This window comes from Delphinus delphis, chromosome 4 (assembly GCF_949987515.2).
Source record: "Delphinus delphis chromosome 4, mDelDel1.2, whole genome shotgun sequence".
NCBI lineage: Eukaryota > Metazoa > Chordata > Mammalia > Artiodactyla > Delphinidae > Delphinus > Delphinus delphis.
The window spans coordinates 27,691,522-27,709,414 of record NC_082686.1 but is presented as its reverse complement, the minus strand read 5'-3'; the positions used below and the strand labels follow the sequence as shown (position 1 = coordinate 27,709,414).

The 17,893-nt window shown below is 32.9% G+C and overlaps 1 protein-coding gene across 2 annotated transcripts in view; it reads left to right on the top strand.

Annotated features, from left to right (window-relative positions):
* USP25 (ubiquitin specific peptidase 25) overlaps nt 1-17,893 on the top strand; it is a 140,217-nt gene that overhangs the window by 79,563 nt on the left and 42,761 nt on the right. For both annotated transcript variants that reach the window (XM_060010467.1, XM_060010466.1), the window contains exons 10-17: nt 3,042-3,190; nt 8,512-8,639; nt 8,988-9,083; nt 10,266-10,427; nt 11,046-11,272; nt 14,271-14,341; nt 15,420-15,648; nt 17,081-17,281. In XM_060010467.1, coding sequence (XP_059866450.1) covers nt 3,042-3,190; nt 8,512-8,639; nt 8,988-9,083; nt 10,266-10,427; nt 11,046-11,272; nt 14,271-14,341; nt 15,420-15,648; nt 17,081-17,281 — 1,263 coding nt within the window. The remainder of the gene's footprint in view (nt 1-3,041; nt 3,191-8,511; nt 8,640-8,987; nt 9,084-10,265; nt 10,428-11,045; nt 11,273-14,270; nt 14,342-15,419; nt 15,649-17,080; nt 17,282-17,893) is intronic.

Sequence of the window (17,893 nt, the reverse complement as noted above, 5' to 3'; positions counted from 1 at the left end):
ACTGTTTGTAATACTTCTCATGAGCACTTCTACCTATATTATCTGGATTCTTAAAAGTGATTATTAAAATTTCTCAGTCAGTGAAGTCTTTGTACTTGGTTTTGGTGAGTTGTTTAAAGGCTACTGTGCTGCATAAATGTGCTTTTAATACATTTCCAAGTGAACTATGTGTTTGCTTTGTTAACAATTTATTTTAGAACACTTTATTATTTTTACATATATCTTCTTAATGCCTTTTTTTAGACGAGTGACTCTCAATTAGGGGTGATTTTCAGTTTGTTTACTAAAGTACTCTATTGCAAAACTTCTTCAACTCTTCTAGTATTTCTAGGCCATTGACCCCTCCATTCTGTTCTTCTCAGTCTTTGCTTTACTTCCTTCCTTGTCCATTATGATCATCCTTATACATTTCTAAAACTCTTTCCCCTCATTCCCTTCTGGCACCACCTCTCTGGCTAGTCTCTGACCCTCATGGAACTATTATTCCTCTTCTCTCTGCATGTACTGAGAAGCTGACCATTGCTAGGAGAAAGTCACGCAAATGAGCTAACTGTAATGGATCATAAAGTTGTAGTGACTCTAAGCTTTACTCGTCCCAAGCCTGTAATCCTACCTGGCAGTCATCTTTGTTTTGTTTAATCACTGTCTTCTTTCCCATTTTCTGCAATAACTATTTCCAGTTTTTCTACCTCTAATCTAATTTCTTTGTGTTTTCATTTTCTGAGAAAGATCTTAACTCAAATTTCATGGATTTACCATGAAGTTAATGAAGCCTAACTATGGGTCCTCGCTAAGGCTCTGAATCTAATTTTTTACTTATAACTTTTTTATCATAGTTCTTAAAAGTGAGTTCCTCATATATATGAGCTTCAGGCTTCCCAACTTGGATCCATTCCAACCTCTACCACATTCTTTTATTTGTCCCTCCAGGTAATAGAGGAATTATTTAGTCTAATATCAATGGCTATTCATTACATGTGCTCAGAATCTCATCCTTTCATGTTTTCACTCAGGCCTTATTCTGTCCATTATCTTGCTTTTTTTCTGTATCTTTAGCTTCTTCCTTTCACTGTGTCTTTCTCGTCAATATTTAGACATGCTCTGGTGTTTCACATCTTTAAAATTAAAAAAAAAATCTCCCTTCACATGCTCTTTTTCAGTCAGTCTTATTCAGAAATAAGCTCCTTTAAAGTGAGGAGTTTGTTTTCACCTGCTATCTCTCCAATTATTCTACCTGTCCCACTTTCATTTTCTGTCCCCAGACCTCTTCGCAAAGGGGCTTTTTAAGGTTATTGATTTCTTACATGTGTGTTAGTCCATCGAATCCCTCTCAGTTCTTATTGAATTCTTATCAACTATTAATGCTGTTGACTCCACTCTCTCCTTCTCCCCCTTTTCCCCACTCTTTCCTTAAAAACACTTCTCTGGCTTCTATCACACCATATTATCTTGGCTTTCTCATGCCTCTGTGGGTACTTCTTATGAGTTATATTTATAGTTCTTCCTGTATCTAAAGGTAGGAGATCCTTGGGAATCAGCTTAGGTCCTCTTCCTCTTCCTGTCAGATAATTCCTTGGGCAGTCTCATTCACTTCCTTGATTTCCTGCTATCAATAAGCTAGCAGTTCTCCAATTTATAGCTTCACACCAGTCTTAGTTACAGACTTATGTATGTCCACCTCTTTTCAACTTGAAATCTTATGGGCCATTCGAAACCAATGATTTTCCCTGCTGCCTTAAAACAAAAGTAAAAAAAAAAAAATCCTCTACTCTTCCTTCACTGGTGCCCCTTTCAGTACATAAAAATCAATTCAGTTGTTCATGCTAAAAATCTGAGTATCATTCTTGATACCTTGCTTTCTCTTCTGTTCCCCATCCTGCCTATGAGCCATTCAGTCAAGTCCTATCGGTGCTCCCTTTTGTGTATATTTATAAATGTGTGTATGTCATTTCATCTGTTTTTATACACTTTTACTAACACCCTATTCAATGCTACCTTTATTTTTAGATAGATTCTATAATAGTCTCCTGACAGTCTATCACTCACTTAACACAGAAACCATAAGGATGTTTCAGAGATATAAATCTGAGCCTCTTATTCCTAGATTTAATTATTCAGTAACTTTCCATTATATTCAGAATATACTGGAAAAAAATTCTCAACAAGGGCTACTAGACTTCGTTAAGAATTTGATTTTGATCCCTCACCTAACTCTTCATTGTCATCTCCGTCTTGCTCCCTTAAGCTATACTTTCCTTCCCTTAATTCGTTAAAACATGCCAAGTTCTTTGCAGCCTGAAAGTCTTTGCGTGTGCTGTTGCTTGGCCAAGAATACTCTGGCTCCCCGACGTTCTGGCCTGGCCAACTCCCATTCACCTTTACAGTCTCAGCATAAATGTCATTTTGCTATGGAAGTTTTCCCTGCTTCACCCTCCAGCCCTAAAGACTAGGTTTGTTCCCCATTTTTATACCTTCTCACAGCACTCTGTCTCACCACCCCTTTTATAATATCTGTAATTATAAACAATTGTTTGTTCATAATTATATGTACAATTAATGTGTATAATGTCTTTTTCCAGAAGAGGATAGGAGTTTCCTCGGCTCAGAGACCATATCTCTTTTGTGCACTGCTATATATATTCTCAATGTTAGCACACTCTCTTACCCTTAGAAGGTACTTTTTTAAAGAATAAACATATATATATATATATATATATAAAAATATGTATGTTTATATACATATATACATAATATGTACTTACATATGCATGTATATAATTACATACACACATAGGGGTGTGTAATATCTATAGCATAGCTGGATGTGAATATACATATGTACAGGTACAAACCAATAGGAAAATTATACCAACTACTACTGTCTGGAGCATAAACAGTTATAGTTTTCAGGTTCAGGAGATAATTACTATATACATCTATATACATAATTATATACTATATACATAATTACTATATACATACATTTACTTTTAGTAGCTAAAAGGCCATATTGAGGAATATTAATTTCCCCCCTCTTATAGGTAAAAAATTTGAAAATACTGAAATGTTTGGTCAGTACCCACTTCAGGTCAATGGATTCAAAGATCTACATGAGTGCCTAGAAGCTGCCATGATTGAAGGAGAAATTGAGTCTTTACATTCGGAAAATTCAGGAAAGTCCGGCCAAGAGGTGAGTTTAGCATCTTTATTCCCCTTTCCTTCAGGTCTTTCTTAAAATGCTGTGAAGTGCAATTTAAAGCTCTAAGGATATAGCTACTAATAATTGAGAGAATACTCAGAAAATGTATTTGGATTTAATTATGATAATTTATGCATATTTGGGAAACCTGCAGAGTCAATATACTCTATAATCTAAGTTAAATTTTCATTTAAAATTTTTCTCAAAATTTGATGTTAAAATCCTCCTTTAGGAAGGACACTGTTCAGTCTTTTAAGACTTTTCAGTCATGGTGCTGGCCATTACAGCATGCTAGTCCTGGAAGTAAGGAAGAAAAACACTGATGTTAGAGTGGAATTTTATATAGACATATGTTACTTACCTCAAATATTGTTGGAATATGTCCACACCCAAGTAGGCAACACCACACTCCTTTTCTTGTAAAATTACTGTGTGATTGCCTGAAGAGCAGATGAAAAAACTTGCTTTCTCAAGAAAGAAAGAATTAAAAAAATATATTACAAACCTATTTATCTGTCTCCACTGGTCTCTGTCTAATAACCTATCTCCATCTCTCAATTCATCTCTCTAGCTCCATCTGTATATCCTTCCATCCATATATTCTTCTAGAATAATAGAATAAAAGATAAAGGACAGATTATGTGCGCCAAAATCAGTCATCATTAAGCAATTGCTGATAGCTGTCTAGATGTAAACTCCGTGCATGAGGGTGGGGGGTCTTCATCTGTGCCATTCACTACTGTATCCGTAGGGCAGTGTGGTGACTGCAGATAAAATTACATAATACATATTGACTGAATGAATGAAATGTCTCAGTCATATTAAAAAAGTTGCCAAGGTCTTTATTCTGAATAGGTACTTAATAAATATTAAGTGATGGCATCTCTGTTTATCTAAAAAGGGACTAGGTTCTTGTATTTTTCAGAATAAATTGCTTTTATTTGAGTTGTATGCTTTTTTAAAAAGATAATTCTATCACCATCCTCATTTCCTTTTCTTCCCTCACTCAAACAAAAAAGGAAATAAATAATATTTACTATGTTTTGGCTGTTTTTTTGAGAGAGAGAAAATATTTGAAATAGTTTTTCTCTCTACATCATAGAGCATCTATTTCAGTGATTCTCAACAGATATCTACACCTCACTTCAAAGCTATCGAATCAGAATCTAGGGTAGGGGTATGGTATATGGCCACCAGAGCTCCACAGATGACTCTGATATAGACCTTTAATTAAGAATACTTAAATTAAGCATATTTATTTTATTGATTGGGAAACAAATCTGTAAAGATTGGGACTTTCCAAGGATCCCAAAATGGAACAGGTTTGCAGAGCCCCATGAAGTGCAATCTGTTTCCTATTAAACAAAAGAATGATGGGTTTGGGCAGGGAAAAAAGGGATGGCATTTTCCTCACATTGTCAAAGTAGCTTATAAATGAAACACACTATGGTTTATTGGTAAATAATTTAATAATTGGTAAATAATCTTTCTCACATATTCCTAGCTTTTAAAAATGTTTTTCTTACATTGACTCTGATTGTCATTATTTATTTTTTAAAAAATCTAGTTTGTCCTCTGTCTTTGGCTTCATACTCTGAATGCCCTATACCACAATATATAATTTCTGCCTAGGTTTTCCCATCTAAGCTAAGATACACAGTGGTTTGTTGTCATCTCTGAATTCAGTTTCTAAGCAGTCTCAATAATAGCAAATTTGATTACCTGTGATTCCTAGTACCAGTTGCCTAGATTTGCTGAACACAGTAGTTTCAATAATAATTCAGCCTGGTTTAAGTGACTCTCACCGACTAGAGCAGAATATGTTAAAAGTGTTTAGTAGCACCCTTAAATTATAGTCTTATTATGTGCTTCAGGAAAGCTATTTTGTTTCTCTATAAAGACCAATGAGTAGCATTTTAGGCTTGTTTCTAAACAAAATTGGCATAATCCCCGATGTTAATACCTTTTATCTCTTACACTATTATTTAATAAAAATTATTGATTTTACTTTGATACAGAAAACATCTGTTTTTTTTTTTTTTTCTGAAATAGCTGGGGCCAACTAATATAGGAAGATCTCTAGTCTCCAGAATTGCTTATGTTAAAACATCCAGTGGGCTGTAAGAGTTTACATTTCTGTAATGACTACCAAGAGGCAACTGAATAAATTAAAAATGATTATATGTAAGATATTTTTCTAAATCATAAATTTTAATTAAATGGTGTGCCAATTGTAAATGAGTTATACTCTCCAAGAAACCTGGAGCTATTTTTTGATTGCCTGTTGGAGAGAAAGAATTTCAAAGAGTAAACACCTCACTTCTGGTGTGGGTATTCACTACTAATAGTATGATGTACATCCTTTTAGACGATTGCTGTGCACATATAAATATTGTATTTGTCTGTTCATACTGTCCTGAAACTTGCATTTTTTTACTTAGCAGTATATTGTGAGCATCCTTCCATGTCAGTATATAGCTTTACATCATTCTATTTAGAACCTGCATAGTATCACTGTAGCCCGTATTTATAAAATGAAATTGTTGTAATTCTTCTGTGAGACAGTAGTTGGACAAAGAATTATTTCAAAGAATGTCTTCCTGTAAATACCCTTGAGCACTTAGGAATGAAGGATAGTTAGAAGTGGAATCTTTAGGTCACAGGGCATACTCATTTAAAAATGTAAGTACTGCCAAATTTCCCTTCACAAAGTTGTACCAAGTTATAATCAAAGTGCTGAGAGAAATTTTACAGAGCTTTAATTAAAAAACTAAGTTATAGAAATAATACCTATGTGTACTATATTAGATATATGGAGATATTATATAGGAAATATATAGGGCAAAGGAGTGAAGGCAATTAAATGACTGAAACTAATTTTTGAATTGGAATTGCAAGTTTTCTCTTCTCGTGCTTAGTTTATATCCTAGCTTTGTTTGGTGTTCTGTGGGGAATTTGCAATGATAGGTCTGTTTTTTCTTGTTCCTCCCCCGCCACCCCCCATATTCATGTAATCTTCCAAAAGCAAGGTAGTTAAAACATATTAATAGAAAAATCAGCTATTTACTCATAAAAATGGCCACATTCTCTCTAGAAAATATTTTAACAGGTCAGATTTATATTTACAGTAAATTCAGGAGTACTGCTGTTGCCATTGCTGATTATCTAAGTTCTTTTTTCATTAACTGCAGAAATCTATTACCCCTGTCAGTTCATTTTATAATGTAGTAATAATAATAGTAATCATAATGATATGTGTTTTGAGATATGGAGAATATAAGCATCATTTTTACCTTTAATGACCTATGTCTCACAGCATGGCATACTGGTTAGATTAGGGATAAAGTATAGAGTTTTACTGAATGGAAAAATATTTTGAAAGAAAAAAGTCTCATTGGTTTATATTATTTGAAATTCTACTTATGTACTGCTGTACTTATGATCTAAAAATCACAGAGCTAGACATACCCATAGTATTTTTGTAAATGAATTTAGGGAATGGTGTGGCTATCTCTCGTCCTGATCAGCATGATAATGAAAAAGTGAAATCCTTCCACTCCTGTAGTAGGAAAAAACTGTCACTGCTGTTGGAGGAAACAGATCCATACAGAGACATATTACATAATATATTATGAACATTCTTTCATATGATATGGAACCTATTTCCTGGACTATTTATGGTTTACAGAGAAGCATACCACCAATTTGGGTCATTTCATTTCTGCTGGCCATTGTAGGTTCCCGTGAATTAAAGTATGTTAACTATTTAAAGTTAATACTTAGATTTAATTTTAAATAGTAACATTTAAAGCATTGCAAAAAAATGAAGGTAATAGTACTTGAAATCTACTTGTTTGAGTATTATAAAATGGAATAGAGAATATCATCCTAAGGCATCAGACGTTTTCCTTGTGATATGTGTGGGGTATATTTTAATTCTTAATAGTAATTTTAGGTGTGGATTAAAGCTTAACTAAAAAAAATTCTTTCCAGTGCCATGGGAGAACAAAGCAAATAAGCAAACTTTGCTCAAGAAATTTTAAAACTTGAGATGTTTCTAATATTAGATCTTCCATAACTTTCCCTAGTCAGTTTCAGGTAATATCCATAAAGCAAATTCCTTAAACTTCAACTTTTAGTAAAAGGTAAACCAAATCCAATTCAGGAAATCTCAATTCAGGTAATCATTAGCATTTTGGGAGGGAGAAATAGTTTTTAATAACCATTTATTTTTATTGATTTTATTTACAGAAAAGTAGCAACTTTCAAGATCATATTCAGTTTGCCACATGTGCAGTTTCTGCTTTTCTTTTTCTTGAATGTTTGAATTTAAATTAGCATACTCTTAACTTATTGACATTTATGTGGTGACATTTTGTGGCACTTGAAAATACCATACACAATATAGTATGCAAGTTTCTTTTTACAGAAGTACATTGCATGGCTTAAAATAAGCACTTCAGAAATACTTGTTACATTAATTTATACTTCTGTATTTGTTAATTCACAAGTTTTTTCCTTTTTCTTTCTCTTTAAATAAATAAGGTTTATGTAAAGCTTGAATCTGTTTATTGAAATAATTTTGAAGTTTTGTTGCATTTCACGCTTAACTGAACAGTTGCCAAAGTGTGTGGAGGAAGTGCCTCATAGCAGTGAGGCATTCAATTCTTTAAGCACTAGTCATTTTTTAAAATATTAAATGTAGTTATCATCAGTATAAACTGTGTTTCCTAGTGATAAATCTTCTTCTCAAATTTGTCAAAATTCCAGTGGGAACATTAAATTTAAAACAGGAAAGTATCAGTTTCTAGTTTTAGCATGAGAATTGTGATCATTTATGCTATAAAATATTTTTTTTCTTTAGTGTACTACCTCTTACATGTTACTTTGTCACAGGTGTTTGACCATGTGGTTGATTGTATTAAGTATATGTGCCATTCCTGGTAGTAATTGTGACATAATATTGAAGAAGCCAGAAAACTTGAGATACTAAGCCATGCTTTTATTCAGTGTCTTTCTCTTTGGGTTAGAAACTCTAATGTAAAGAATTAATCATTGAAGAAGGAGAGTCATTAGAAGATTTTTCTCTTTCCTGGTTGTGTGTTACCCCATTGGAATTTTCAAAAGGTGTGAAAAACTTTTAGGAGGAAGTTGAGTTTTAACTAAATTGCATACCCAATCAGTTATTTGTCATGTTAGCATTATTATGATGCATATAAAAATGCCACTGCTAACTAACATCCTGTGCCTAAAATTGCAATGGAGAAAACAAAAAGGTGATATTAAGGGGTTTTGTTACTGTTTTCTTTCAGCATTGGTTTACTGAACTACCACCTGTGTTAACGTTTGAATTGTCAAGATTTGAATTTAATCAGGCATTGGGAAGACCAGAAAAAATTCACAACAAATTGGAATTTCCTCAAGTTTTATATCTGGACAGGTATGGTTTGGTATACAGCATGACTTAGTTTTGAAACAGTTCAGTATCCAGTGAAGACTTATTGTGCTTAGAGAAAATTTTGCTTAATTTCCTTAAAATAATTTTTACTTTTTGCGTAACGTATCTAATACTATTTGTCAAGGAAAATGGAGTTCCCTTTTTATTTAGAAAAGGATAGTTACTGGGAATAATATTATAAGGAAAACTATTAATTTGTATTGTCTGTATGATGTTTTATTATAAAATTTTGGATGAGTTGATCTTCTGTGATGATGGCTAGACTTAATATTGTGTCTACTTCTGTATTTGCAAATACTGATAATTGCTGTATTTCTTTTTCCTGATAAGATACATGCATAGAAACAGAGAAATAACAAGAATTAAGAGGGAAGAGATCAAGAGACTAAAAGATTACCTCACAGTATTACAACAGAGACTTGAAAGGTATTGAAACTTCAGTGAAATTATGAGCTAACTATAGGAAGTCATATTTTTAGTGACTGTCTAGAGCTTTAATTTAAAATTTGCTTTGAATGATTTGTGATTCTAGGAGTAAATAATCATTCTGGATTAATATTTTTCTTGAATAGTTTAGGCTTGAGTTTCGTTAGAGACTAAAATAATTCATAGTTGGCATTAGAAGATGATTTTATTGTTTAAAATTAAATATTCCTACCATAAAGAGGTAATACGCATGGTACTAAAAATAGATGTAAAGTTAAACTAATCTATGATTGAGATTTCTTCTTGTCTGAGACTAAATATTACTCTTGAGATTTCCCTTAAAACTAACGGTAACTGAGTGTTTCTCCTTAACACAGAAGATACAAACTCAGATGCCTACGAGAGGCTCATGGAGGCTTTATAAAGAAGGGAAACAAGTCAAGCGTGAGCTGGTGGGCAAAGGGAGTCAGAGAGCACATCCCTGTGGAGAGAGGGTGGCTGCTATCTGCACTAGTAGGCGGTGCCACGCGTGAACATCATCTTCCTATTGTCTGTAGCTTCGCATTGTTTCCAGAAGAAGCCAGAATCTAGAGTATGAAATATTCTGTAGTTGAGACAAAAGTCTACAGGCTGAAATGTGGTCTGAAAGATCCCAGTTTGCAACTTCTGATCTAATCTGTATTCCCTTGTTTTAGTATTAATTTGAAAGTTAATAGCCTAAAACTTTTTATACAAAATAATATGTTATTTTTCAATAGTTTTAATTCTTAAAAGGTATCAGTAATCATATTGAAAAATAGTCAGACATAAACGGTGGGAGGAAAATGTTAGTCACCATCTTGAGACCAGGTAACAGATCTAAAAATAAAAGTCTCAGGAGATGGAAATGTCAGTTTTCATTTTACTGTTGGGTTACATCTTAGAGCAGCATCTAAAATTTATAACAGTGTATACACACATTCAGTCTTAATCGGCTTTGGTTTTGTGTTCCTTTGGAGAACATTTAATTTATTTCTTGAGTGTATATTTAGTTTTACCATCTTCATTTGAAAGCAAAATTAATTTCATTGTTGAGGAATATTTATTGAAGTGTTTTTATTATGTTTTATAACAATTATTGGAAAAAAAAACAAATGTGCTTTATACACAAATGAAAGCATTCATACATTTTATGGTTAACAGGTATTTAAGCTATGGTTCGGGTCCCAAACGATTCCCCTTGGTGGATGTTCTGCAGTATGCGTTGGAATTTGCCTCAAGTAAACCTGTTTGCACTTCTCCTGTTGATGATATTGATGCTAGTTCCCCATCTAGTGGTTCTGTACCATCACAGACATTACCAAGGTAAAAAGTTTTCTTCATAGAAGAGACAGCTGTGTTACTGTATTACGTAATAACATAATTGATGCCTTTAAAGACGGTTTTATAAAATGCATGTTGTGATTTATTTTAGTGAACTCTAAAAAGATGACATTCACTTAGAAGGTTGTATGCTTCTGGGGGCTTTCTTATTTCATTGTTTCAGTGGATTTTATGGTTGTGGATTGAAATTTTCATCATACTTTTTTCCATTCAGAATTATACTTCAGGTTGTATGTTATATGTATCAACCTTTCATCCATGAAAATACTACTGTTAAATTAGAAAATTTTCTGTAATGTGAGCTGCTAAGTATTAGCAAGGGAAGGTTTTATAATTCTGGTATATGTAAGCTTTGTATAAATAAATATGATTAAGCCATTTCTACTATAAAGCCCCAATTTTATAGTAATGTAGTTCCATATATTAAGAATCTCATTAGGTTATTAGATTAATCCACATATTTCTGGGGTTTTTTTTAAGAAAACTTTTTCTTTTTGAAATTATAAGCCAATTTAATGCTGTTTGTTTGGCACATAATCATTGTCCAGAGCTTCAACTTCAAAAGTTTAATAATGAATATTCTGTACTTTAAAAATACAGCACAACAGACCAGCAGGGAGCTCCTTCTTCAGAACTGCCAAGCACATCACCCGCATCAATAGTTGCCATTTCGTCGAGATCAGTAATACACAAACCATTCACTCAGTCTCGGATACCTCCAGATTTGCCCATGCATCCAGCACCAAGGCACATAACAGAAGAGGAACTGTCTGTGCTAGAAAGCTGTTTACATCGCTGGAGGACAGAAATAGAAAATGACACCAGAGGTAAGAAGTTTCTCATAGCTACTCTACCTCAGATGGACATGATTAATGTTAGAATTGAGAAGGGAAGTCACCTATGGATTATGGGTTTCATGTGTAAATATTAATAAAGGTTTTTTTCCCCTACAAAGTGTTTTCTATAAGATAAACTAGTTTGGCTTCCTTTTTTATGATCTTAATATCAGGTTTAGAGAGACCAAAAGATTTTCCCTGTATTACTTAGCTAATTAATGACCTAACAGATGGTCTGATTTTCTGGTTTAGTGCTCTAAATTTATATCAAACTGGTATTCACAGGTACTCCATTGGTGAAACATCATACAGCATCAGATTTTGTACTTAATCAGTTATGTACCTCCCTTGATGTTTGTGCAGTGAGTTCAAATGATACAATATTTTCTTTAGGTTGAAGAATTAGAAATGTGAATTTTAATATTCAGTCTTCTCTAGTAGGTTTCCAAATATGATCTATTAGCTCAGTGCCAGTCTATAACGAGTTTTAACTGGATGTAGTAAAATCAAAAAAATAAGGACAGTGCTCTGTGGTATGTGTGTGTGTGTTAGTGTTAAGTTGCCATCTGTCCATGCTTGGAAGGAACTCTCCTTTATTCTGAAGTTATCTCCTTTACTTTTATCCTACTTTACTGTTGTTAAAATCTCCTTTTTCTTAAAATGAAGTGATATTAATATTTTATGGTAGTTTTATCATAATTTTTCTTGCATGTCAAAATATAATAACCTATTATTGCTCCCTAATTTTATCCTAATTTTATTGATCTATGAAAAAGCATCTAGGAGTTACTCTTTTTATACCAAAAGGTTGGACTTGTACTAAACAATATCACTTGTTAGATTTTAAATGCCCAACTAGATGCTTTATAGACAATATGGAAATAAAGAGCAGTCTGTATTTAATAGGGAGTAAATAGGGTGTGGTGGTAACTAACAGTTAGCATTAGTAACTAAAGATTTTCCTTAGTATTTTTCATATATAAGGAAATTTTTTGTATTTGAAATCATTAGTAAACATTAATTAAGCACATAGTTTTTCCTGAATACTGTGCTAGGTGTTGGATAATTTTCTAGTGGACTTGGCAGATTGTGTTTGTTTTCATAAGATTACATTCAGAAGGCTGAAAGCTAAGAACTTTTGACACCAAGGTCGTAGCATTGAGGGAGGAAAGAAATGAATTTGGTATATTCTTTGATGTGGGTCATTGACAAGAGGGAAGGGGGGGGAGGATCAGGGATGATTCCCTTAGTTGTTCATAGTGATATGTATAACTACATAGATGGAATGCACTTTGGAAATGAGCAAACTGGTGGGGAGCAGGCCCTCACCTTGGGGGAGGAAGTAGGAATATGATGAGTCCACTTCTGGCCATTTTAAGTTAGAGGAACTTGAGAGACATGTCATAAGGTTTTGGACCTATAATACTATGCATCAGGTATTAAAGATTTTCCTTGGAATATTTGTTTTCTCTCTTTTATCCCTGATGATATTTGCTGTTAGCATTATTTTTTAAACTATTACGTAGTATTCCAGTATATGAATATGATATAATTTATTCAATTTCTATGTTGTTACTAACTACCAATAAAGCTGGCCTTCCGCATACATATTAGCATACTTTGTGAGTTGAGTATATTAAAAATGCCATTTCTGATCCAAAGTGTATATACTTAACATTTTGACTATTTAAAAATTTCCCTCCCAAAACAATGAGGCAGTTTACATTCCCAATAATTTTGTGTGAGAGAACCTGTTTCCCAGTACTCTCCCTAGCTCTGGGCACTTTTCAATTTGTGGTAGTCTGATAGTTGAAATGAAAATGGTATTTCAGTGTCTTGATTTGCATTTCATTAATTATGAGTGAAATTCTATTTTTCTCTAAATTGGTGACCTTTGCCCATTTTTTATATTGAACTATTTGTCTTTCTCTTACTGCTTAATAGAAACTTTAATGTTATGGGTGTTAACCTGTTGCCTGTAGTGTATGCTGCAGATAATATTTTTCCAGTTTGTCATTTGATTTTCTTTATGTTGGCTTTTGTTTTCTTTCTATAATAATAGATTTTCTTAAATTGGGGGAGGGAGTCTTTTCATTTATGGTTACTGGATTTTCTCGCAAGCTGTAAAAGGCCTTTCCCTAGTCTAAAGTTCCTAATTTTCTTTTGTAGTCTTTGGTGTTTTTTTCCTGATTCTGTTTAACAGCTTCATAGTATAGTGTGGTTATACTATAATTTAACCATTTCCCTATTGACAAATATTTAGGTTGTCTCCACTTTTTAAAAAACAATTATAGGCAATATAACTGTGAAACATCCCTACCTCTAAATAATTTTGTAGGATAGATTTCTACTGGAAGTAGAAATAATGAGTAATGGGAGTCTCATAACTTTATTTCAGTTGGTGATTAAAGTGGATTTTTATTCATTTACTTCTGTACATATACATATATGTATGTGTGTGTGTGTGATGTGTGGTGAAGTTATTTTATTTCACTCTAAAGGTTTTCGTATAGGTTATAGCTCCCCTTTTCAACTTATGTGCCCTAATTTCCTCTGGCTCCAAAGTTACATATTTTGACACAGGGGGAACTTCATCAAGATAAAGAACTTTATTCTTGATTTAGGGCAATAAAAGAATAAACTACAGGAAAAAAATAAAGTTTTTCCTGTTCTATACAAATATGTAGGGGGGGTTAGTTTTAATTTTCATTGGAAACTTCCTTTATAAATTTGAACAAAGTTCAGCTTTATTGGCTCTGCACATTTTTAAAATAAACCATATTTGTTTTCATTTTTCCTTTGTGCTATATCTTTTATAAAGAACTAAATTTCATTTTATACAAATTCTGAATAGTAAGTTTTAGAACAGTTTTAGAAACTTTTTCTTATTCCTCTAACATATTGGTAGGAAAACCCTTATTCCCTACCTTATAAGTCTCAGTAGAAACATACTTGATGTTAATCATTAAATGGCATCTTCTATCCTTAGATTTGCAGGAAAGCATATCTAGAATCCATCGAACAATTGAACTAATGTACTCTGACAAATCTATGATACAAGTAAGTTGAATTTTGAGCTAGTAAGCATTATCAAAATTATTTACATATTTTAATTTATCTTTATGTTATTTATCATAATTCTCATACTTTTTGTTATAAAATTGTTGAACTTTAAGATTTTTATATTAATATTTTCCTCATTCAGTTGTATTCTCATACTGTATTTATTAGCCTACCTTTTTATTCTTTTATAATAAAATTTATCAAAAATTTCTAAAAGGGCTTAGCATTTAAAAAAAAATTCTATGGGAAAATTACATGGTTGTTTAACGATATTAAGATTATGGGAGTGGGGCTTCCCTGGTGGCGCAGTGGTTATGAATCCACCTGCCAATGCAGGGGACACGGGTTCAAGCCCTGGGCCGGGAAGATCCTACATGCTGTGGAGCAACTAAGCCCATGCGCCACAACTGCTGAGCCTGCGCTCTAGAGTCCGTGAGCCACAACTACTGAAGCCCGCGCACCTAGAACCCGTGCTGTGCAACAAGAGAAGCCACTGCAATGAGAAGCCCGCGCACCACCATGAAGAGTAGTCCCCCACTCACCACAACTAGAGAAAGCCCGCGTGCAGCAACAAAGACCCCGCGCAGCCAAAAATAAATAAATAAACAAACAACTAACTAAATAAAAGATTATGGGAGAAGGTAAAGGGCTCAGTTACATTTTAACTTCTGAGGCTCATATAATGGCTTATTATATAAGCCATTTTGCTGAACTCATCCATCAATTTATAACTGTGAAGATTTAAACAAATCATGTGCTGTATATAAAAATGTTCATCATAAGTTCTTTATTCGAAAGAAATAAATAGATCAACAAATATACTTACAAAGTTTTGAAAATCATCTTATTTACATACCTGTCTGTTTTACATGTCTTTAGTTTGCTTATCCTCTCCGCCCCCTGCCTTCTTTTATTTCATAGTTTAATTTTTTCAAAACTTTAATTCCAGCCTATTTACTCTTGTTAAAAAACATATGCTCCTATAGGATCCTCCAGTCAGATGGTTTGTGGGTTTCATGGGATGTGGTGTAATAGACTACATAACTACAGTTTAACTCTTCTTTTTCATATTTAGGTTCCTTATCGCTTACATGCTGTTTTAGTTCATGAAGGCCAAGCTAATGCCGGGCACTACTGGGCATACATTTTTGATCATCGTGAAAACAGGTGGATGAAGTACAATGATATTGCTGTAACAAAATCATCATGGGAAGAGCTAGTGAGGGACTCTTTTGGTGGTTATAGAAATGCCAGTGCATACTGTTTAATGTACATAAATGATAAGCCACAATTCTTAATACAAGGTAAGAATATGAAATATATAGAGTGGTATATATTTTTAAATAAGTAACCCTTTTATGTGACTCTGGTCTCTGGTGTGATTAGTTAAGTGTAGTTTACTAAAGAGTGTGATGAATATGATTAGGAAATGCTGCTGGGTTATTGTAGGTGAGAAAACTGGAATTGAAAAGTAATGTGACCAGGGCTGAAAACTGGAATATATTTTGTATTCAAAGTTAACTATTTAGTAACTATTATAAAATGTAAATCGGACTTTTTTCTCCTCGTTAAAATCCCTTTAATGACTATGTCACACATTGACTCATATTCAAGCTCCTTAACCTGACATAAAAAGCCTCCATTTTCTGGCCTCTAATTGTCTCTCCAGCTTCATTTATAACCATTGTCCATTTCAAACTTTATGTACTTCACTAATATTTGAACTTCTTTGGCTCACACCAAATCATTTCACACATTTATATCTATATGTTCTTATGTTTTCTGTTTTTATTTTTTGCCAGTAATGATCTTATTTCTTTCTTCTTTTGCCTAATTCTTTCTCATCTCTCAGGATTCAATTCAGATGTCATCTGCTCTGCCAGGTTTTCCTTGACCTGCCACAAAGTATCCCTCCTTGTGTTCTCATAGCATACCTCTATTGGGCACTTATTGTGTGTTGGAATTGTATGTTGACTTGTCTTTCGCACTTCACTCTGGTCTGCTCAAAGCCAGGGAGCATTTCATACTGTGTCTTAATCTTTTTATTTCTCATATTCTAATATAGGCTTTGCATATAAAAAGCACTTAATAAAGGTTTGTTGAGACTGATAAAAATAAACTTTCCTTTTTTATTTAACCATTTGGCAAAACTAGTTAGGCAGTTCATTTATGACTGAAAGCTAAAATTTATTTTGTGTGTGTGTGGTAGAGGTTGAGTAACGCTTTTAAGTACTACTTATGTGATGTTGAAAGAAATCTTGCTATATTGATTGATTAGTTTTCAAATTTCATATAAGTATATTGCTATACTTAACTGCTTCAGATGAAAAAGAATTTTAGGTCTATTTTGAGCTTTCGAGGTTATGAGTTATTGCTTCTCATTTTGTGGTTTTACTTCGTGAATAATCAAACGTCTGGTATTTTATAATAGAAAAAGTAGCACTATGTCAGTGTTTGAAAAGTAGCAAACAATTTTGGCCTTATGTCTTGTTCCATTTTTTTACTCTTCAGCCTAAAAGTAAAAGCTGAGAACATTACCTATAATGGATTATCAAATATTTGCATCATTGTTTTTCTGAGCATTTGTTTGGGTTTTCTTTTAATATATAGGTAATATTGATTCGCCAAGTGGTAATAATTTGTACTTTAAATACATTTGAAACACCTTCTATTTTGAGCTTTGCATTTTTCCTTTAATCCTTAATTTTATAATAGTTTTTGAAATATGATTTGCAGAGGAGTTTAATAAAGAAACTGGGCAGGCCCTTGTTGGAATAGAAACACTACCACCAGACTTAAGAGATTTTGTTGAGGAAGACAACCAGCGATTTGAGAAAGAACTAGAAGAATGGGATGCACAGCTTGCCCAGAAAGCTTTGCAGGAAAAACTTTTAGCATCTCAGAAATTGAGAGAGTCAGAGTCTTCTGTGACAACAGGTTAGTCCGCTTTTATTGCATTTTATTATCAATATCATGTTTATTATTGATATTTTATTATAAAAATAAGATATGCTCATTGAAAAAGCAAAAACAACATAAAACTTTAGTTATCCTAAAATATGAAGACTCCAGTAAAAATCATCTGAAATTCCATCACTGAGATAATAAAAGGCAACAATTTAGTTTACTCCTTTGCCAGATAACACTGTATGTACATATATATCATTTTCAAGTTAAATGAGATGATTCTGCTAACTCTCCCTCTACCTATTCTGCCTACTTTGATTGACTTTTTTTGGCAAGATGCTTAGAAAAACTGTGAAACCGCAGGTAACCCAAGCCAATTCACTAAAGCTATCAAAGGAATGAACTCTAATAATTTCATATTTGAGCAAAATAACACTACTGGTAGATAGTATTAATTCATATAGAGTACTTATTTGATTTTTTTTTCAGAATTCTTAAAGTTAAAAACAAAATTAGCAGGAACTAAATATTTAATATATTCCAAGCAAAAATCTGTATAGATCTGTAAAACAAATGAGAAGATAAGTATATAAAAATATAAATGTTAAACATTCTACAATTATTAGGTGATAAAATCAATAA